This window comes from Porites lutea, chromosome 10, assembly GCF_958299795.1.
Source record: "Porites lutea chromosome 10, jaPorLute2.1, whole genome shotgun sequence".
Taxonomy (NCBI): domain Eukaryota; kingdom Metazoa; phylum Cnidaria; class Anthozoa; order Scleractinia; family Poritidae; genus Porites; species Porites lutea.
In genome coordinates this window covers 2,629,735-2,653,099 of record NC_133210.1, presented here as the reverse complement: position 1 = coordinate 2,653,099, position 23,365 = coordinate 2,629,735, and the positions used below count along the sequence as shown (strand labels likewise).

Below are 23,365 nucleotides of genomic sequence, written 5' to 3'. Positions count from 1 at the left end.
GGGATTTCGCTCAGAAGGCGAAATCCCGAGGAGGCACTCTAGTAACTCGCGCGTATATTAAGGAAGGTACTTACAGTTGAAATATACAGTCATACTGTCAATATAGGAAAAATCTCGATTTGCTTGAACAGTGGCCGCGAGGAATGGGTAGGTAATGATGACGTTTCTATTGTTTGCGCCCGCAATTACGAAATGGTTAGAATGACGTAAAGACAGAATATCCCCAAGGGACCGCCTAGGCAGATTTTGTGACATTTATTGTTTTGCGTTACGTGTTATCAGTGACGTTCTGTTGAGCAGTTGTTTCAGTGAAAGTTATGGACCAAAATTTTAACGACACTTGTTAAGCGCAGAAAAAGTTATAAGGTGCGTATAACTGTGTATATATAAACACTTGCAGAGTTTGCCAGACACGAGTTCACAAATCTTTCAATGGAAACCTTGCCAGACACTCTTTCTCTGGTCTTCTCCCTCTTTGACCGGAATAATACTCAGCCCCAAACAAGCAAGACGAGTGAACAACGGCTAGCTTCTCACTAGCAGAACGATGGACGATTACAGAAATTCGCCGACAATCAAATTCTGTGCTGACTTATTCCCTGCTCACAGATGTCCTTCCGCTATAAAGTTTAAAATAAGACTAGAATGCGCGAGTGTGAATTGAATTTTAATTTCTAAGGCTTCCTTTCCGGCAAATAAAATGAACTGATTGTAAAAAGTGAAAGAGAAATAGCGAAAAATTCAACTTCGAAACTGAGAATGTTTTGATCAAAGCTATGTAAATTGACCTGAAATTGTGCATGGGACCTTGCGTTTCCTGTATTTATCTCACCTATTGTATGGAATATGTGTGAAAATCTTCCTTATGAATCGGCATACTTCAAAGAGCTACAAAACGAGTAAGAGTGCTATTGACCGACAATATACAGAGCGGGGGCAGCTGCAGTGTCAACTATTACTAGTTATAAGTTATTGGGAGTCAGTCGGTTAACCATTCACCGGTCTTCTCTAATTCCACTGGTAATTCTTTTACATCTTTGCCAGCTAAAAAAAAATGCTCTTGAGTGAATCGTGCAAAGGTCTGTGTGACGGATTTGCTCCCCAGTCGTTGAAAGGTGCTTCAGCCTGGGTCGCAGACACCCTAAAGGTCTTGACAATGGTTGGGCTGGCTGCTGCGCACTCAGGCTACTTCTCCCCTCATGATCATGATGTCGCCTTGTTGTTGCGAGTCCCATTTATGAACAAAGTAATCTTTTGGTAGTTCGCACCCGAGTCGCCGCTGGTTTGCGCGCTAGCCGGCCAGACAAAATCGCCAGCTACGCAGACTACAAGGCTACTATTTCTGTCACCAAGTTTTTCTGCTGAACGGCGCCTAACGAAAATTCAAATTGATCATTTGTTATTATGGTTTTGCCCCCTTTACAATCATTGTCTGAATATTTGCTTGTTTTAGAATATAAATGTCGTAAAAGACAAATTGATCCAAGGGTAACCTGCTGCAAGTAGGTTTCTCAGTTCCGGCAGCTCAGAGATTTTAACATGGAGTCGTTGTTCTCACTGCCATTCGAATTGGTTGGCCTGTTTACGTCCCCAAAGCTGAACCTCTCCTGCAGCCTGACATCCAATCTCGACCCAGGAGCTCTTCTGCGCATGACGTTCAGGGAGGAAGAGCTCTGGGAAACCCTGGAACAATATTGTCTCTGATTGGTTGCAGCAAAAAAAACAATTAAAGTGTTTCTGATTGGTCCATTCAAGTTGGCACCGAGAGCGGGTGAACGTGCGGCGTGTCTGGCGTGTGAGCGGGTTGTTGAAGTAAATACGCCCGGCCGATTCTTGATTGATCAGCGATTCCAAAACAGCATTTGCAAGACTAATTAGAAGGCAGAATAACTGGATTCCCCAATTTTCAAATTAAATAAAAATACACCGACATCTTTACCAGCTATGATTTAAGAAGCGTGACACATTACTGATATTACTTCGACTTCCACGTCATTGTATTCACACGAAGAAGCCGGGTATGAATGAAAACTTTAGCTTCATGTCGTGCTTGTTCAACAGTAATCGGCTCCTGGTGTACAATGCGACTAGATATTTATAGTTGTCTTCTGTTTCCCACGATATTGCATTTCAAAGTAGCTTTACTGAAGCGTTTAATATTCATGAACAAACATAAAAAAAAGGACGCTAAAACCATATTTTCGAAAGTTTTATTGGAATTACCATACGTTTTCTTAACAAGCCATTCCGGTTTCACCTACCGCCTCGTGAAGTTCGAGAATATGCAGATTTCAAGTCTCAAAACTGTGAACATTTAACGGTCGAACGATTTCTTTTTTCAGCAGCTACCACAAGAGCCTTGGGTACCTGGAAATTCTTCAAGGCTTCGCTTCTTCAGTTCTAATCCCGAAGAGGACGAAACTTCGCAATGAAGTAGAAATAGAAGAAGCAAAAAGTTTTGGTTGGATTAAAGACCATGCGCTGTGAGACCCAAATAGCTAGAATTTGGCTACGCCGGCGCAGAGTTTCCTAGAGCTTACGCGAGAAGTCAGAAGCGTAAGCACTGGGGTCGAGATTACACTGACATTTTGCTTCAGTCTTTTGAGCATGCACTTTAGAAACCCACAAATTCTTCGTGGAGGTAGACACGTGACGCGAATGTCAGCGACGCGAACAAATCGTCGTTTGTGGTTTTGCATACTTCTTGCTAATCTTAAACCATAAAAATTTGTTGATTTTTTTCGACTGAAATACGATCATTAAACTTCCATTGATTTATGAATAAAATTAATACTAGGCGCGAGTCGCGACAACATCTGCAGTTTTCTCGGACGCCTTTAACAGTCACTCTTTTCAAAGCTATAACAGTTGAAAACGGCAACGGCTAGATCCCCGAAAGCGAAAAAATGATCCCTGCACTTCGACTGCAAATTGTAAAATGTTCCAAAGAACGCAAACGATCTGACCTCAAAATTTGACTGCAAATGATCTGGAGACCCCAAGAAAATGCCGCTTTTGTGTATGGAATACTTGGGACCGCGCAAAGCCGAGGACAAGGCGTATGTCGACTACATTTTTTTTCTTCTAGGGACTGATAAGTATACTTAATATTCTCACTGGTCTTGTAGCACTCATTGTCCCCGAAACCGCTTAGGAGAGGAGGTCTTGAAAGCCACTTACCCGCCATGAATCCGGTGAACACTTAGAATGAATACACTTCTGCTAATCCACAATCTTTATTATTACAACCGAATGTTTGAGAGGATTAGTATAGCCTCTGAGGAAATTTGCCTGAAGTTTGGGATTATGTTCGGCTTTTTTTTGTGTGTTTTACAGTTTTTAGGGCGGCGATACGCCAGAGCTGACTGTCACTCCCTTCACTCTTTGCATTGTGATTCCGGGGTCTACGGTATTCCATGTTCTAAGAGGGGGTCATTTGCGCTTCACACTAGGGATCATTTGCGATGCATGATGGCCCTAAAGGCCCGACCAAAGTTCAGATCTGACTACTCCCGAGACGCAGCTGGCAGTGGACTTAACAGCACTATCTCACCTTGGGTTCCTCTATAAACATTTTCCGATTGGTAGACCTGCTTTCAATACTGCCAAATAGCATGCGAGCTGTTTTTCTTCTTGAAGTCAAACTAGGCATGTCTTCCTTGTTGTTCAGTGTCTCATAATCGTGTGGCAAATGCAACGGATCGATCGGATACCTCTCGGCGTAAGACTTAAGTCCCAGTTTTCCCGCTGGGTGTTTATCACCTCTAACAAGTAGATGCCAAACCAGAGAAATGACAACAGTGGTAAGAAGTCTATCCATCTTTATGCCCGTGCTAACGAGGACATAACACAGCTAGACTGGCATGGCGTTGTGTCATTAACTTGTTAAATGAAAGGTGTAAGGACGTCATAGCGTCATTACAGTCTCAACCCATGCGCATCAAGGTGGGTCCTACCAATTCGGATTATTAAAAAAAGCCTCTATTGATCTGGCATCAGTTTTTAAAAGATGGAATAAAACGCTAGCCTGTGTAGAGACGCCGCATCCCCTCAGATAAAAATCGGGGAGAGAGATTTTCCAGATTTTTCTCCCCGATTTTTTCTGAGAGGGAGGGAGGAGTCTGTACACTTAGCGTCTGTATCCAGCTATCCACTCTTTATGATTTATTCGGCACCATTCAACGTTTGAACAACTGAGTATGTTTGTGATGCCAATTTTTCATTATAAATACGTGGCATCGATTTAAAGCAAGTACTCTATTCAATATTGTTTCGCTTTCATTTTAAAACTTGTCGTAGCTGTCATAGTTACAAATAGGAGGGCTAATGTTGCAAAAAAAAAAAACAATAAAGCAATGAATAGGAACATAAAGCGAATATAACAGTCATTGTAGTAGAGGTAAGCAATATACCCTTTGCTAAAAAAAACGTACAATATAAATGCCCTAAGGGTGACCTTTTCCAACCAGTTTGACGAATATTTGAACAAGACACTACTTCCGCTTTTTATGGAAAGTTGATTAATAAAAAGAACTATATAAAAGTGCGGCTTTTCGAACTTCAACTGAACAGATGATGCCAAGGCCTTGCGAATAGTAAGTTATGAAACTGAATCGTGCAGGAATAAACCCTTCAATGCTCTTTCTAAGTTTTGATAAAAACCAGTAAGCAAATATCCACTGACACAGCTTAGGAGAGCCCCTCAAAATTGAACGCGCGAATTTTACAAACGTTTACGTAAAAACATCCGTGGAGCTATAATCTGCCTTAGCTGTCAACAAATCACTTTAGCATCTTGGATAATTTGAAGGCCTTCTTTTTAGCCCTGTTGACGGATCTTTGCCACTAACGGTCAATTAAAACCTTCTGAGATAATACGCATCACCCGGAGAGCGACAAAATACTTTTAGCGGCTGCGTTAGCCCATGGGCAGAGTTCCATTTTCTTTGCCACAAGGAGAAGACAAGACAAGAAAACTGACAGAGGTAAGATAAGATAACTTTATTCTATCACATTCAGATTATCTTTTCAAAGAATCCAATCAGAGAATAATTGCATTATTACTACATACTGAAAAGAAACCGCGTTGCTGTGAAAAAAAAAAAAAAAAAATTAGGAATGTGAGTAATGAATGCTAGTACCACACCGGTTTCACAAAAACAACACTTAAAGCTAAATCGCACTGTTGCATTCAATGTGAAATGACGAAAGAACACCACTGAACCTGAAAACATTAAGTCATTATTCAGTCAGTGAATTGTAACAGAAAATTACACTAAAAATTTGCTACATGTTCAGGTCACGTCAACACAGAAATTCGTAAAAACGAGAATAAATATCTGGCAGCTTTTAATACGAATGTTTTCCATGCACAAGAAATATTTTTCAAAATCTACAATTCCTTACTTCATGGGTGACTCCCTCTATTAAGACTAATGTGATTGGCTTCTGCCAACTATGATCCCAGACTTTCCTCGGAGCGAGAGTAACAGAGAACCCAAGGACAAGGTTTAAGCCTGAAGGGTCAACTTTTAAACAGGGTTCTATCTAGGGTATTTTAGGGGTAGAAGCTTACCCCCCAAAAAATACTGTCAGTATTACAGTATATAAGTAACTATATCGGAAAAATCATCCAGACGGGATGAGGTCAGTGCACACACTGTAACATTTCTCAAAATTGTGTCTCAAAATGCATCGGATTGCACCTCAGTGCATATTCATTTTAAAAAAAAATTGAGGGCATGCCCCCAGACCCCCCCTAGGAAGCTCCCCCAAAATAATGATAAATCCTAGATAGAACCCTGTTAAAGTGTAGCCAGCCCCCCCAACATGTTTCTCCCAAAGCGTAATTTCCTTATTATTCTGATTACTTGGGGAATGTGTGAAAATGTTTCAAGTTTTGGCAGTACTTGCGGCCAGTACCGAGCACTGTGTAGAATGGACCCTATAGTTGCGACGTCATTGAAGGAGATCAACTTCAGGTGAGCAACACAAACTCTTAGAGTTGAAGCTTGGATCAGGGCTGCAATCATGCCCAATGCCTGTGTTGTTTTCAGTTTTAGCAACACAGCTGATCCTCAAAAGAGTTATTGGGCTCCTTAAAATTCCATTATAACCAGTCATCTCTCCACCAATGAAATTGCCATAGAGAAGTTGACTCGCCACCAAGTATTAACTCTGTAAGTTAGGAGTAGGTTGGCAGCGAGTCGACTTCTTGGTGGCGATTTTGTTGGTGGCGAGATGACCGTAAACTGCCTCCTGCATGTATTAAGAGAAGCAGGAACTGACTATCATAAAACACTTTCCCCTTTCTCGCTTTCAGGCCATATGCTTAGGAGTAAGCAGGAAATGGTCTAATATGACGTCACAACAGCATTGCACCTAGCTTTCGCAAATGTTTGGTAATGGGACTTATGAGACCTACCGGTAACTTTGGTGTAATAAGGATACAAAATGTGAAAATATTGCATAATACCTAAAGGACAAAATGAAGTACTGATTGTATTGAATTCAATAGTTTTTTCTTTATCTGAATTTGTAGAAATTGGTAATAAAAATCATAAATGTTATAAATATTGTAAATTACACTGTGCTGCATTACGATCCCTTAATGAGGGTTTATCTCCTCAGGAAGGTTAATAAATAATCATTGGACAGTTGATTGTGTATTACTTTTCTCTCTGAGACCTTCCTCAGCGTCATTCAGAATTGTGCAATCAAAAATATTTTGGAAAGATTCAATAAATGCAGGAATTGTATCTTGTGGTTGAATGTTTTGGTTTGTCTCCACTGAGAGTGATGTAACGCCTTTTCCTTCTATTCCACAAGGGATAAAGTGATTAAACCAACTCAGGTCAATGTTGCAGTTCAAGGCAATACCATGAGTGGAAACCCAACGACTTGCATGGACACCTGTTCAAAGAGAACAAAATAAGCAAAACTGATTACTTGCCAATGCTAAAGAATATTATCCAGCTGAAAACTGTTTTAAAGAAATAGGACAAACAAGCCCATAAGGATCATATATGTAATACATTCTATATTAAGGATTGTCAGCAGTGCTGTCAAGACTGCTATAACCTGTGACAAGCAGGAAATTAGTTAGACACATCTCAGATTTGCTACTGTCCAAGATTACCCTAGCATAAAGGTTGGGCAAGAAGCTTATCTTCTGGAGTGAAGAAAACAGCAATGTTTCTTGTAATGTTGAGGTGTGAATATACTTTCAGTACTGATGGGTTGATTCATTATCACTTTGTTTTTTAGTTGAAGAAAATCATTTCTGGTTTTCCATCTGAATTCAAAGGAATCGTCAATACACTATTTAAACTTGGGTTGTTTGTTTAATAAATATCAAAATAAAAATTTGGCCAAGAGGCGCGAAAGCTCAAAGTTGTTAAAAAATTCTCAACTTCCAGCCCTACAACCACGCAATCCTATGGGATTTTTAAAAACACTGATGAGGGAAAAAACAGTACACACTATGAAAAATATGTCACTGAACCGTTTTATTGTTTTTTACCAGCTTTTCTGGACACTGGCCTGCCCAGAGGGAATAGGCACGAATGGGACTTATCCCTACCCAATCCCACAACCTGTAAAGGTTGGCCACACAACCGGGGTCTATGACCCCCACTCTTTTCGAATAGTGGTGTGGGTTCTTTTACGTCCCACAAAAACAGATCAGTGAAAGTGATGTGAGATGGGACCTTATTCGAAAAGACTAGAAAGTCTAACCATTTGCAGATGTCATTACAAAGGCAGCAATTTCTTCTCGGTTATTTAAAGACTCTGAGTGTTAGTCCAGACAGGGTTTGAACCTGCGACCTCCCTCTCAGCAGACCGGCGCTCTCCCAACTAAGCCAACCAGGCGGCGGTATATTCACCACATGGCAGTATATTCACTAACCTATTGCTGCTATTTTGCTGTCTTTTACCCATACTCCTGTGTCACAAGTGGTGGTAGCTGCCACGTTAAATGTCTTGCAAGTTTCAAGCAGAGTCTTTTCTAAAGAACACACATACCATCTTAAGCTCTTTTTGAAACGGGTCAAATCCAAAACAGGATAGCAAACTAATTGTCCTGGTCCATGAAAAGTCATCAGTCCTCCTCTGTTGGTGAGGTGAAACTCGGCGCCTAAATTTTCGAGCCTTTCTCTTTCTTTCCAGTCCAGGTTCTTGTTTCGTATGCCAATAGTAAAAACAGGATGATGTTCGAAGAAAAGCAAGGTATTAGTAGCTTCACTAGTTCCTTTGGCTTTGATATCGTCAAGATGCTGCCTTGCGATTGAAGTTTGAACTTCTAAGGCTGGAAGATAAGACATTTTCTGCAGCTTTCGCGCAATGACCACTCTTCCCATGGCCGCCATCTTGAAACAAGCTTGGTAGCCACGCCTGTGCCGGTTCAAGGTCCCTCTCGTTATCCAACATGGCAGGCGAAGGAAGCAAGAAGTGTACTCATGTTATTTTTGACTTGGATGGCTTAATGCTTGGTAAGTCTGGCAGCGGATTCTGTGAACTTCACTCTATTTTCCTTTTAAGGCAAGTGAAGCTCAGACGCAGCTGTTACGACAAGGAGACGGTCGGTTCCGCGATCTGAAAGAGACAAGTTTGTGTCCTATGTAACTTGCTCGTGCTGGACGCGTGACCTTATTGAGAATAGAGAAAAAAAGGGCTATTTTCGCGATTTCAGAAATTCGGTTCCAGCGAACAACGTTTACCACAAAATTAGTGACACGGAATTTAATACCCTGATGGGAAACCTTTTAACTGGTAACTTAAACGTGCGTTTTAGACAAATACCCACCCCCCCCCCCCTCCCTCCCCCTGTACAAAACAATAGAATTTCTCAAGGTTTTAGGCCTGAAGACCAGATTTTCGAATGACCCTAAGGGTATGCAGCTGGGGGTTAAAACATAATTTGTCAAAACCGATCATGTTGGTAGTTTCTTTCTGTTGCTCTGTTTAATATCGTTATTTTTACAAGCCACACACTTACAAAATATTGTACTCAACAGGGACCGCGGAGCAAGGTGAAAAGTGGGAGGGCTGACAATTGAAAATAATTTTTCAATAAACGACCAACATACACGGTCAGTTCAGATTCAATGCAAGAAAAGACGCAATTACAATTTTAGTATAGAAAATACTACACTGAAGTGATCTGAAAAATTTCTAACTATGGCCGTTCAGGCGTTCACTGTTCAAGTAATGTAATTCTTCTTGCCATCAAATATTTCATTGATTCGAAAGGAGAAAGACAAACTATGAAACTTTTATCCACTCAAAACAACTACTCAGCTTCGTTTGGCTTGAAAAAGCTAGTAGTTTTCTTCATTTCGTCTGATAAAACTGATAAAAAAAACTCTGCCCGAGCTGGAAGTACAAAACACGCTGCCGAACGAAGCGAAGGGGTGGCCAAGGCATGGCGTTTGATCAAGGGGCAAGTCGGCCCCACGGAAACAATTACCGCGAAAAGCACAGGAGCCCCACAAAATGCCTGGCGTTTGAAATTAAAGAAAATACAGAGAATATAGCGGAATATAGACGAAAAAAAACTTGTTTCAAGTCTCTTTTTTATTTTAATTATTTTTCTTTTTAGCGCAAAAAGTGGGGGCGGGGGCGCAAAAAAGTGGTGGGGCCGCGGCCCTACCAGTGCCTTCCCCTCCGCGGTCCCTGCTTAAAAAAATCACAATAAATAAATTAAAATGAGATCCTGTGGATCCTCCTTTTTTAGACCTTGTCCCTAACTTTAAGAATTCCATTTCACTCAGGGGCACCCCGGCGACTTTTTTCAGTAAAATAACTGTTCGAAGGAGCAAATATTGCCTAGAAATTTCTAAAGCTTGAGAAGAGCTAAAATTTCTTGATAACCATTCCATACGTCTAAAATATTAGGAGGTTTTCTAATAGCTTAACTATACGATTTTCGGAGGTTCTGTTATTCACATTTTAATACCAAGATATTGTGATTATTGTTAATAAAAGGTCTCTTAAAACTTCTGGTATAAATACAAAACGGCCCCTCTAATTTTCTAATGAATGCAAGGTTACTTCATGTCCTCAAACTTTCAATCAGACCCATAAGGGTAGTTAACACTTTCGGATGAGACGAAAAAGCCACCTAAAACTTTTATGACGACCAAAGTTCCCCTAAGACATCCGAGCAGATAAAAAGTTTTTAGGGCAACTCCAAATTAACCAAACGAGCTTATAAAGCATAGAGAAAACCATCTTAGACACTTCTAGTGTATTTGGAAACATTTGGTCATTGGGTGCCCCTGTTCACTGCTGAGCAGTTCATTAGCCAGTGAATACAGCCACCTTTCATCACTCCTCATCTGTTGTTAAAGATCCCCAGTGGCTGGATATAGTCTGTCAATGTTATTAATAATATTTTCTGTTTATGTAATTGGGCAAATCTAATTTGCAGCCATACCTAATGTTTATGTTATTTTGCCTTTTTGTAAAATTTTAGACACTGAAATTATCTACACAAGAGTAACTCAGGAAATATTAAATCCTTATGGCAAGGTGTTTGATTGGTCCGTTAAATCCAAGATGATGGGGCGTAGCACTCAAGAGGCAGCCCGAGTGTTGTTGGAAGAACTTCAGCTGCCCTTAAGTACAGATGAACTTATAAAAATGAGTCAAGAAAAGCTTTTTGAGCAGTTTCCATCAGCCACTCTTCTACCCGGTAAGAATTTTGAGTTAGATGGGAGGGGAGGGAGTAATTAGGGTAAGGTGAACTGAATCAGGGAAATACACTAACAATACTGTTAACTGTTGCATATAAGCTCCTTCCCCCACACTTATAAACCCCGTCAGTTACATAGGTCCAATTTGCTTTCACTGAGAAAAAATTGTTACTCTTCTACCCACATATAAGCCATTCCCCCTGCTCCACACAACTTGAACTCCCTTGAAAAGTGCATTCAAGGGAAGCTAGGAAATATTATCAGCTGTAAGTAAATTTTCCATTTATGAATTAACTCTTTAAGCTCCAATATCCACATACAAATTCTCTATTTTGATCTTCTTATATTTCTTTGAAGAACTAGTTAAGATAATTTGTTTTGGGAGAGCAAGGCTGGAGCAGTGGTGAGAGCGCTCGCCTCCCACCAATGTGGTACGGGTTAGAATCCTGGTGTCAACAACATAAATGTGGGTCGAGTTTGTTGTTGGTTCTCTTCCTTGCTCCAAAAAGGTTTTTCTCTGGGTACTGCAGTCGGTTTTTCTCCGGGTACTGCGATCTGGAACGCATGGACACGTTTCAACGAGTTCTCATGAACTCCTAAGTGCTCCGTGGGTAAACAAATTGCAATTTTTTAACAAAGCATTTTCACTTAAGTGATCAATTTATTAATTCTTGTAATATTTTTTCTTGATTATGTATTGATATGGTTAACTGGACCTTTGCATATGCTAACGTCCCATGCTGTAATTTAAGAGATGTAGAGCTACAGAGCTTTCGTTTTATATTTTAGGTGTAGAAAAGCTCGTCCATCACTTCCACAAGCACAACATTCCCATGGCAGTCGCTACAGGATCAGGAACACAAGCATATGACAGAAAAATATCAAACCACAAACACCTCTTCCAACTTATTTCCCATGTCGTCAAATCTGATGATCCGGAACTTCAACAGTGTAAACCAGCGCCGGACATTTTTCTATTGGCTAGCGCTCGATTTCCCGCACAACCTACGTCACCAGATCACGTGCTTGTGTTTGAAGATGCACCAAACGGTGTGACGGCAGCACGTGCTGCTGGAATGAACGTTGTCATGGTACCGGACAAGAACGTGGATAGGGCAAAATGTGCGAATGCTAGTATGGTGTTAAAGTCTCTTGAAGAGTTTGATCCTAGTGAATGGGGATTTCCACCATTTTAATAAGTGGGAACACCTAAATTCCAGTAACCTTTTTAAAAAATATCCAAAGTGAAGAGGGAAGCCATTTTAGGGCAAAATAACAATATGGGAATCTATTAAACATCAAACTACAGATTCGCTATGATCGATCTGTCTGGGCAAATGTGATATCCGTGATGTTTAGTAGAAATAAAGGTCAAGTAGAAAACAAAAAAGCAAACAAATGTTTCTCGTTCCCGCCCGCTTCATTTTGTGGAGGCCGCCTCTCTTTTATTAACCAACAAGCGTTACTTTTAACACTAACTATTCTACAATCCTACGTAACAGACCTTACTTTTCATAAAACAGAGCATTTATTAATTACCGAGTCCTACATTGACGTTTTTAATTCTCCCTACCTATCGAGATGTATCGTATGACGCATCACTTTGTGTTTAAAAAATATCTGCCGTTTCATTTATTAATATCAGACCGATGAACTCAGTCCAACTTATCCCTGGAAAGGGTAATAATTTCTCAAGAAAGCATTCCGTCGACAATAATTAAAAATATAGTCGGGAAAAAAAGCGCACGCCCTTTCTCTTTTTAAAAGAAATCCGGACGAGAAACTCTTTTTTTTTACTTAGCCTTACCTTGTCTACAAGGTCGTTGTTAAAGGCCTCGCGTTTGCTTTCAGCGGAACTGAAGGTGTGGCAAAATGGGCAACAAAAAGATGCAACTTGTCTTGCAACACTGCTGAAAAACGAGTTGAATAGCGATGTTGTACTTTTTAAAACCACCCACATCAAACCTGTCTTGCAACAAATCAGGTTGTTAACAAGCTCGAACGTGGCTGGTAAAACGCGCAACATCGCTTCTCAATTCGTTTTGCAGCAATGTTGCGAACAAGTTGGACGTTGCTGTTGTCTTCGTCGTCTGAAACGAAGATAAGGTAAAGGATTGCACTGATCACTGATTAACTTGAAAAAAGTTAGGCTTACTCTTAATTGCAAGTTGTGCTATCCTCATGTCTTGGGCAACGAGCATGATCCTTTTTTTTTCTTCTTTCTTTTTAACCTCTGATTCACTTGAAAACTATCCGTGCTTCTCCTGCAAGACAATGAGGGCCTCGCTTAAAATTTTACCAAATGATAAGGATCCCAAACACAGAGCTTCTTTTGATTAAACAGAATTCCTTTATTTGTTAAAGCATAACTTTTCGTTTATTTCTAAACGGAGATTTCTCTACTATATCACTATATTACAAAAACACCAGTTGCGGTCGCCCTCTAATGTGCTCCTTCTTTCTTGACGAAGCCCATTGCAATGACAATCGATAGTGGGGGAACACTTGTAGCATTTACTCAGTGATCCTGTGTATACTGATACTTTTCCACACCCTATATCTTATTCTTATGTGCGCAACTAAAATTCAACCAGCAGTTTGTCCATTATGAGTAGCCTGGCACCATTGAAAAGATATAACATTGATTTTGGAGAAAAGTAGAGATAGATCCGTGCAGAATTTTAACGTGACCAGGCTACATGTAAATCAGAAAGATCTGTTTTAGCTCTAAAAGCAGGGCCGTTTTGGTGAGTAAAATAGAGTCCTATTTTTGAGTCTAATTTGGCTCCCTTAAATCCGGGCCAATACAATAAAATTACCAAGGGCTGATTTGGTCTCAAGGGCTGAAATGGACCCCAGCTTGGGCTGGATTAGCCTTTTGACTGAGCTTTTTTGGCCATAAATTGTGCTCAAATGGCTCCAGGAGCGGCTGAATCAGACTTGATCTGCAGGGCTGAATTGACACTTTGGGACTGAAACAGATCTTTTTAATTTTCAGTGTATCATCAGAGGGTGCTTTCTTTAAACATATAAAACAGACTAATAAAAAATCGATATTAAAGCTTGTATTAAACATTAAATCTCGACGCCGCGTGCTTAAGGATATCAAACCCGTAATTGTCAACTGCACAATTTTTTGGATAGACCGTGATTCCCTTTTCACTGGGACCATTTAAAGGCAAAAATCCGTCAACACAGCTGAAAAGAACGCCATGAAATTAGTAAAGACCAGTGAAAGATGCCAAGTTGGATAGTTATTTGTAAAAAACAAATACTAAGAATAATAACGAAGATAGAGCTCAGGAAAGTCGTCAATTTTTACAGACATTTGGATGGTGGGATGCAGGTTAAAATCTCTCGACTTTCTTTGGAGCAATATCTTCGTTCGATTTTAACGTATCATTTTTTAACTTGGAAAGTTTCAGACCTAATTTTAAGGCGCTCTTTCCAGCCTGAGTGTCAATGAACATTTGCTCCGTTCCCTTAGCTGTAATCATCAATTTCACTATTTAGTGTAAATTTCCGATTCTGTAGAACTGTGGTTTAAATTCTGTTTTTCAATCTATAAACTGATCATAAAATATTTCAAGTCCCATTCGATTGACCCTTATAAGGTTGAGAATAAATTAAATTTTCTCTGAGACTGCTGTTTTTACTTAATTAAGCATAGATCTCAATAAAGTCTCTGAATCAGTGAAAATGTCATTATGTTGGAGCTTGAAGTGGCTGAGTGTAAAACTCTCGATGTAGAAGGGCAAGGAGAAACAATTTTTGATATTCCAGGACGTTCAATTATTTTCCCCGGCGGACACCCATCAACTCAGTAACACAGAACTCTGAGAATATCCATTGTTTTTATTTTAATAAAGTGCAGGCTGATACGTAATCTCAGTCCTATCAGGGAAGTAAAGGCACAAACACTTGTGAAGAGCACTGACTACTGAATCCCTTCACTCGATCCGGCAGTAAAACATGCCTCTTTTTAAGGATCTTAATTTCAAATCTCCGCATTAATGATCATCGCTTATCCATTCGCCACGTTGTGCTGGAATAATTATCTTTAACCCACAGAATGCAAATGATCGCCAAGTCACGCTAATGTAAAATCCCTGCACGGAAATGTCAACAACATTCTTGGTTTCCGGGTGGATGGCGTGAAACCCTATACTATTTAACTGTTTTAACACGCACATGATCGCAGGTGTTCAAGAGACCACTCTGCCATTTCACGCTCAGAATCTTCATTGTCTGAACAATCCAAACGAATTCTTGACCATTACCGTTTTTTGGCGTCTTTTGTCCCAGAACATTAAGGCTAATGCGTACATTGACAAGCGTTCCTTGTTGATCATTTACGCGGAGCTTGTCGGTGTGTTTTGATGGACAAATCACGCCTTGTTCTCTATTGTTTTTCGGTGAAACGTTTTAGTCTCTGATGCTAACCAAGTCTCAAGATTTGACAGATCGTATTTGAGTAAAACAATGGTGTCAGGTTATTATCCAATTTGCAGTCAAAAAATGTTTGTTTTATAATTATCTGGGCTGTTACGCACTACACTTCTGAGTTTTAAATTGTTTTGAAATAAAATCGCCTCAAAAAGTGGCTGAAAACTTCTTCCAAATTGTTAAGAACACTGTACGGTAAAATGGTTTTTTTATTAATGTTTGACTAAGAAATTTTCCTTTCAGTGTTAAAAGGCAAAAGAAACAGAAAGAATCAAAGCCTTCTGGCCATGGCGTCCACCGTAAATAACCTCGACGTTTTGCGGCTATCAGGAGCATGTGTTGATATTGATTTAATGTGGTAGAAATCTGCACTAAAATGGGACGCTTTAATGACATGAGCTTTCCGTAAACATTGTGTTTCTAGTAAACTGTGCGTAGATTGGACGATAAACGCCCTCTCGAGATTATTATAGCGATCCTTTTTGTCGGTGAAATAACAGGTACTTGGGAAAAACGCGTTCAGCAACACCAAGAATGAAAAAACCTTAATGGCTGCTGAAAATAAAAACACTGTGTTTGAATTTCTGTTTTCCTTTTATATTAAGCACCATTCTCCCTTTAATAGTAGCTCAATGGGTGCTAAATGGAGTTTTTCTGTCTGTTATATCGCTTGTTCGATAAGATGTTTATTGAGTCGAAACAGCGTCTGAGTTGCACACCTAAGTTTAGCATTGGATGTAAATCTTTTGTCCATGAAAAAAATGAAAGTGGGCCTAAAATGGTATTTTCCCACTGCAACAGATACTACGGGTAGTTGGAAGCTCATGTTAAGGGAGATGGTAAGACAAAATGAGGGCACAATAAAAAAGATTATTGACGGGGAACTCCACTTTTACAAGTAATCGTGGGAAATCAATTTCCTTCTTGATGACCGTATTATTTATTTTTGTAATCATTTACATCGCTGAAACATATTCTTTTGGCCTGGCACATGTTCACTAGCGATGAACGTGACCAGCAGCAAATGTCCCCAAAACCCCCTTGAAACCAAAGCGAGTAAACTGTGGAAAACGTGTGAAGATATCCTATGTTGACACCTGATATATAAGAAATTACTGGAAACTCATCCCAACGCAGGTGGACTCGGTAAGAAGTAAAACTTTGATTTTTGTCTTTGTTTAGGCTCGTGTCCTCGCTAATCAAATATCAACGAGCTAGTCCAACTTTAAGGTCCACTGTACAGAGTGCTGAGTGAAACAGAGACTGTTGATGTAATAGAAAACTTGTTACTAAAATGGCTAGAACTGTGAATTATTGTACGGCTGAGTCCTTAACTGTTCTTCGGATAATTGCGTGAAAATGAGAAGATGAGATTTTGTCATCTACCCCTTTTGAGTATTATAGTACTGTGTGAAATAGAAGGAAACTAATTCTATTGTTCCGAACAAAGTGAATAATTGAATCCCCTTTGGAAGTTGTGCTCTAAAATATCAGACCTCGCTCAGGCCGGTCTTGATATTTTACGAGATCATTGTCTCAATGATATATTACAGCACAACACGTGAGTTGAACAAATCCATGCATGGCATCTAGAATTTATCATGATTTTAATGTTCGGCTAGAGTAGTATTAAATTCCACTTTTTCTTGTTTTGTTTTTTTAGCTTCGCTGTCAACTGTTGGACCAGAAATGTCAGCAGTAAAAGTTTTAAAATAAACACGTTAAAGTAAATGGTAGATCAATTCATGTGCTAAAGACTAATTGAGTTAGTTCTGAAATGGCAAAATCACTTTCTTGTTGGCTTTTCTGTTTCGCATATTATTCTGTTTTAATGCGCTTTTAGTTGACTAGAATGAAATAACAATTATGAATGCTAATTACATTGAGCTAACAAAAGACGATTTTATTGGAGTCGTGCGCCTGGTAACGAGAGCGCGGTACGAAAAAATGCAAGTTTTTCAAATCAGACTCTCTGTAAACGGGAGTTCTTTTTTTTGTTTAATTCAAAGCATGCTCATTTAAACCTCTGCTGATTCAGGTGTCCCTTACCCTGGCTTTCAATGAAATTTCATTGCTATTCTCCTTTGCTGTATTACAAGTTGCAGCCTTTTTCCGTACCGATTAACAAATTGCCAATTTTAAAATTATTTTTTCTTATTTCCATGGGAAAAACCGTTTTCTTAAGACTCATTTCATCTGCCTAAGATTAGGACTAATCCCTTATTTTCTCCCATTCAGTATACTTTCAGCTCATAAGGACATCAATTGGTGTCATTGTTATGAACACACAGAGTAGAAAAATGGAGTCCTTTTTTTCTCTTTTACGGGAAGTGGCCACCTTTATGTCCGCAAAAGGCTTGATATACTTGGAAATACGAAATACTATTAAACTAATAGAAACGTCTCTTTGAGTTAAAGTTTTACGACCAGCACCTCTATATAAACCGGACTAATCTTGGTTTCCTTTACGGATGGACTTTTCAGTTGCGCTAAGAGTGTCTCGTCGCCAAAAGGGCTCCTCAAAGTGGGATGAGTGGTCATTTTCCACGGAAATCGCTTTTTATTTGTTAAAAAGTCATTCGTCATTAACCCCACGTGCAGTCTGTTCCTCGTGATCCAGATAATGGCGGTTAAAATCCCCATTGATCATGCAGTGTTTCCATCGATTGTGGTCAACAGTCGACACGGCTTCGGGAAATAATACACCCAAACAATTGAATCCTCTCATTTTCCAAAGGGTTTCAAATGATTATGCAAAAGCCCTTTTATGAGGACATGTGGCTCATTGAGAACATGTTTATTAAATGAAGCCTTGCTCACCCATATGATTGTCTTTTCCTAGGAAAAGTAGCCCCGAGGACTGCTTTTCATTCTGCATCTGGGTTTTGCATGTGTGGTCTGAGCATATGCTTATCTCTCCCTATCATCGCCAACACCCAAAGCTTTTCTGAAAGACGTTTGGCACATCGGTGAAATAGAATTATCTCTCTTTTCTCATAAATGATTGTTTATTGTTATGCAGTCGTAATCAGGCGATGCAGATGTGTTCGAATATTAAATCTTATGAGGAAATTCAACCCACTCTTGAGAACGGATCACTCCTTACCCCATCCCAAACTGGAATAAGACCTTCTTCTTGAGCTCCATAAAACGGTACTCAAGATTTCTAACACCCGAGGATCAACCATGAGCCATTACCCACGACAAGGCATCCCCAAGAGCGTGTTATTATTTTCTTTCAAAATTCTACATTGTCATTTCACGAATTGAGCCAAAGTACTCTTTGATCATACAATTGTTCTGTGCAGCTCTCCCTTACGGCTTCTGTAAATATTTGTCTAGCATAGGTATTGTTTGTCACAGCCTACCACTGTTCTACAACAGTTTAGACAGTAGACCCTCCTGGTGCCAGCAGTTCGCTTGTATATGTAGCACTTTAGAAACAGCAAGAAATTACAACGGGCGAGGTTTTATCTTTTTAATTGGTGTGGAATATATAAAGAAATTAAAAAAACGAAAGCCGACGTTTTCAAGGCACGTCGTCTCTTAGCAAGCCGGGTGTCCATTATATTCGAGTTAAGTTTTTATGCTTGTTGAATCCTCGTAATTTTTCAAAAAGCAGTTACGTTGTATGTGACGAAGGGCTTGAGTCACTTCAGTCGACACTTATCTTCTGAAAATGAACTGAATCTTTTGCCTTTCTTCTTTGAGCATGCGCATTATGATTCCTATTCTTTGAGGCTTGAGCTCCAAACGTAATAACATCGGGTCTATCTCAACGGGCAAAAAATATGGTTTTGTGATGAAATTTAATATATCCTTTGTTCAACAATTTCTTCTCTAAAACGGACGTTTTCTAGTAAAGGTTAAATTTCAAATCGCGTTGAAATCATTTTTTAATAAGTCGAAAAAGACATTCAAACAAAACTCACTCCTCGTATAAAATTCCCGCTTATTTTTCACTTGGGCAGAACTTCTTTCATTTGATAACCCTTGAGCTATTTAAAGCAGATTTTCGAACAAGCCCGAAATGTTCCTCTTCACTTAATTAAACTGATTTTGACTAATTAACAACAAAAATTGCTAATTCATTGACTTGTGTTCGCCGTTGATCTGATAAGGGGGGATAAACAGTTCATAATTCAGACAAAACTATAATGACTGGTTCCTCGTATATGTTGTATAATACAAGTACCTCGTTTATTTTGTATAATACACTGTTTGGCACTTCGGTTCACGCCCCTTATGTCGATAATGGCTTGATATTCACCCGGGTAGGCGATATCTTAAGGTATTGTTTTCGCGGGCTTTAAAAGAGCAGAGCTTATCGTATTAAGGTTCATTCATTGCAGAGCCTAGCCGGGAGTTTTTCACGAGACCAGCGAATACATCACGATTTGACGAGTCAAAGCGTAAGAGATATTTTATTTTCCAATTTCTTCTAATTGTAAATCGATTATTAACTTATTAACGAGATTTAAGTTTGATTGAAATTAGAGTTCTTTACCGAATCTTAATTTTTAATAAGAAGGGTTATTTTTTTTAGCACCATTTCGTACCTCTCTCCTCATCCGATCGCTTTTTCACCGTCAAGAAGAAATGTCTTCTCAGGAGGAACGATAGCTTCTAAATAATTAAAATTTCCCGCTTTGGAAATAGCGATAACGTAAAAGGGAAACATGAAAACAGGTTGGTTGAGTTTTTCCGCGTCCTCGTTTATAAATTGGTTACCCACGCTAAATTTGAAACCAATCTAGACGGCCTGTCGGCTCCAATTGTCCTTTTATTTACCCAAAACAAATCGGAGAGTCGGTAATCGGAAACTAGGTAAATTTTTCCCAGTGTTATTTTAGAATTAATCACTTTGCAGTTTTGCATTACTTCGTTGAATAATTATGATCGTGATTTGTGATTGATTTCTTCGATCAAGGAAACAATTTATAGAATTAATACGATTGTAAAATATACTGAAAGATTAGATCAGCCAATGTGGTGGATTCAGGCACTGCTCATTTATATGATTTAACTCCAAAAGCGTTCCGATCAATAATTAAAAAAAGAAATACGCCGATAAAGACATAAAAACCACGGGAAAATAAAAAAAGAAACCCTAAAAGTGTTTTAATGTTTTTGTAGATAAGGCATCACTTTTTCTTTTTACAACGTTTTATTAATAATTTAGAACAAGATTTGGGTTTAATATTTTATGAATTTCTCACACACGTATTGAGTTTCAAAACAGTGCGTGTGCTCTTTATCGCCAATTTAACTAACCCGACTTGGAAAAACCTACCGCTAATATTGGTTCAGGCTCGTTAGCCAGTTCTTACGTTTAGAGAACCCAAAATAAATTCCTTTAGTTGTCAGTATTATCTATATGTTTTTTTTCTTCTCCCAAAACGGTCCAAAACTATAAAACTGCACGAACTTTAAAGTCACAGTAATCACACAATGTTAGAACTGTTTTGTTTTTTGTTATTAAACTATTATTTTTTCAGAATCTTATTAGAGTTATACTGACTTGCCTTTTAACAAATCCAAACTGACTTCTGCTTTGTTAATGATGAACAAACAATGATCTGGGATGAAAGACACCCTTGACGTTTTAAAATATTCATGCTGTCGGCAGTGATCTTTTCTTTTTCAGTCGTACACCTATTATATTTTATAAACCCTTCTCGCTAATTCTGTCTTTTTAAAAACAATGTCATGACAATAAGACCAAAATAATGTCCATGTAACCTTATTTGTTTTGGTTTGAAGTAATTATTTCGTTGCTCTTTGCGTTTCCTTCTTTTCTTTTCTTTTTTTTTTCCGAGTTTTTAGTTCCTTTAGCAGATCTCTTTGCTTCCTTCAAGAAGTTATCCTTTATCTATTTCTTTGTTTCGCTGTGAAACGCACCGATTTTCGTTAGCTTTGTGTTACATGCCTGTGTACAGGTTCTTTTTTTAATAAATAATCAAAGCTGTTAATGCATTGAAGTATTTTGATTTAACAAAGCGTGGTCAACAAAACCAGCAGTGACATTATCGAGATTTTTAATTACTTTTTAAACCGCAATCTAAAGAAATAATCGGACAAGTACTCGTATAATCATATTATTTTCCAACTACACAAAAAGAGTTCAGATTGTCATGAATGAGCACTGTTTAAATTGTCATGCTCATATGAAGTTCATTTATTTTTAGGACGAGTTTTCTCAACAACCTACAATGGTTAGCCAAGTTGTATTTCGCCCACCAGAACAAGAGCAAGTACTCAACAGCACTGTCTACGCAGAGGAAAGATGTTACCCTTGGATGTTTCGCGAACAAGCCTCTAAGAAACCCGAAGAAAGCCGAAAACACGTAGGAAGAAGACCGAAAGTGACCGTCCCGGCAACCGTGAAGCGATATCGGCAGCTTCGGAGAAATGCAAGAGAACGGGAAAGACAGGGTCGCCTAAACAGTGCGTTTGACGTGCTTCGCAGCGTTATTCCCGATTATTTATCAGGTAAAGGACCCGAGGGGAAACTAACGCAGATTGAAACATTAAGACTGGCAACACATTACATCGGCGCTCTTTCGGAAATGCTCGATGACGAAGACACAAAGCGAACATTTAACGATTTCTGCGGCTGTGGGTATTTTAGAGAGAACGAGAGCTTCTCTTTCAATGATTTGAGCTGTTTGACGAACATTTAACCTATAATTTTTTCTCGGATTCAGAATGTTACAAAAATGTCGTTAAAACTTGAAGTGGATGCACTGACTTCGTAGTTGGGCCAAATGGCGCATTATGGTAATAAAAAAAACAAAGTTGAAGTAAAAATCCAGCATTGTATATAAAATGAAAATATTTTTATTACAAAAACTTTACTTGATGTAGTTAAATAATAAACATTCATCTACTACTTTAAAAACCATGAAAAGTCGCTTTTTTGTCTTACGACTTGGTTAATTTTAATTCGTTTCATTTTCCAAAATAAGGTGGTCATATCATGGGCATTTTTGTGGAGATGTGAAACTTCTGTCTTGTGTGGTTGCATTGATTTTACCATGTTATCATTACTTAATTTGGTTACGTGATTGTCTTAAGCCTTCGTTTGCGTGCCCCTTTTCATGTGTTTGAGTCAGTACTGATCACTATCATAGTAAATTTGCAGTTAATGGTTCTCAATTGCCACTCATGCTCTTAATAAAAGTACGTGGGTGAAGGCCCTGTGTGCACGAGACGCACGTTTACCTTTGTACGTTTGTATTCAGTAACAGTGAGAAAATCGTCGTGGTAAACCTTTCGTGTACTTAAAGGTGGTAAACGTGGGCGACCAACTCCGTCATACATGAAGAAATAAATATGCGAAACCAAACGATTAACGCTTTGCGGTCACTTTGCCTCCTGCAGGGACCGCGCAGCAAGTTTTCGAGTGGGGGGGCTAAAGAAGAATGCGTAAAGGAAAATTTGGGGGGGGGGGCGTGCTTGTGGGTGTCTATTCAATTTCTCTAAAGTGACGGAGAATGCGAATAACGATAAAACTATTGATTTTTTTCCACATCTTCAGTGATGTTGCTATCGGGTCTGAAAATTCACCATCACTAAATTGAAATATCATAGATTGTTATGTTATATCACTGATATCAACCTTTAATTACTATAAATTATAAGCCAGAAATCCAACGATTTTGCTTGAGCTGCCTTGAACTCAAGGCTGTATAATTACTGAGCAATTATTGCACGAGGCTGAGTATGATATGAAGAGTTATGCAGATCGAGGGGGTTATCGAGTTATCCGCCAAAGCCGAAGGCTTGAGCCCGGTGGATAACACCCTCCGAGATCTGTATATCTTCATATCATACGAAAGCCGAGTTCAATAATTGTTTAATTATTCATTCAAAATATTTACACGGCAAAACAAAAAGGTAACTGAAAATAATTTAGTGAATGATATTAAAGTTACTGTACATCATTTACTCGAAAAGTGCCAAAATTACGCTTTCTGTTTGTGTTGCGGTCGGTAAATTCGTTTGCTATGTCAATGGTGGAAAGCCTGTCCGTTCTTTCTTTGTGTATGTTTAAAACTGTCAGGTTACTAAATCGTTCCTGGTTCATTCTTGAACGGAGCCATGTTTTTAGCCTCCGGGCAGTCGAAAAGGATCTTTCACCGGCTGCACTGGTTGCTGGATTTACGACAATCAGCTTACATAACGTGATAACTTCTTTTATCATTTCCCGTTCTGGGTTG

At 39.0% G+C, this 23,365-nt stretch overlaps 2 protein-coding genes across 2 annotated transcripts; one reads left to right on the top strand and one right to left on the bottom strand.

Moving 5' to 3' along the window:
- Positions 1-6,593: 6,593 nt before the first annotated feature.
- On the bottom strand, positions 6,594-8,372 carry LOC140950624 (octanoyl-[acyl-carrier-protein]:protein N-octanoyltransferase LIPT2, mitochondrial-like). The gene is made up of 2 exons (XM_073399865.1): positions 7,910-8,372; positions 6,594-6,912 (listed from the first exon to the last, which is right to left on the bottom strand). Exons 1-2 carry the CDS (start codon positions 8,367-8,369, stop codon positions 6,647-6,649), a joined length of 726 nt encoding a protein of 241 aa, XP_073255966.1. The 5' UTR covers positions 8,370-8,372; the 3' UTR covers positions 6,594-6,646.
- Positions 8,373-8,414: 42 nt separating this feature from the next.
- On the top strand, positions 8,415-12,217 carry LOC140950451 (pseudouridine-5'-phosphatase-like). Its single transcript, XM_073399680.1, has 3 exons — positions 8,415-8,492; positions 10,478-10,696; positions 11,487-12,217. The coding sequence occupies exons 1-3, from the start codon at positions 8,429-8,431 to the stop codon at positions 11,891-11,893; spliced, it is 690 nt and encodes a 229-aa protein (XP_073255781.1). The 5' UTR covers positions 8,415-8,428; the 3' UTR covers positions 11,894-12,217.
- Positions 12,218-23,365: the final 11,148 nt, after the last annotated feature.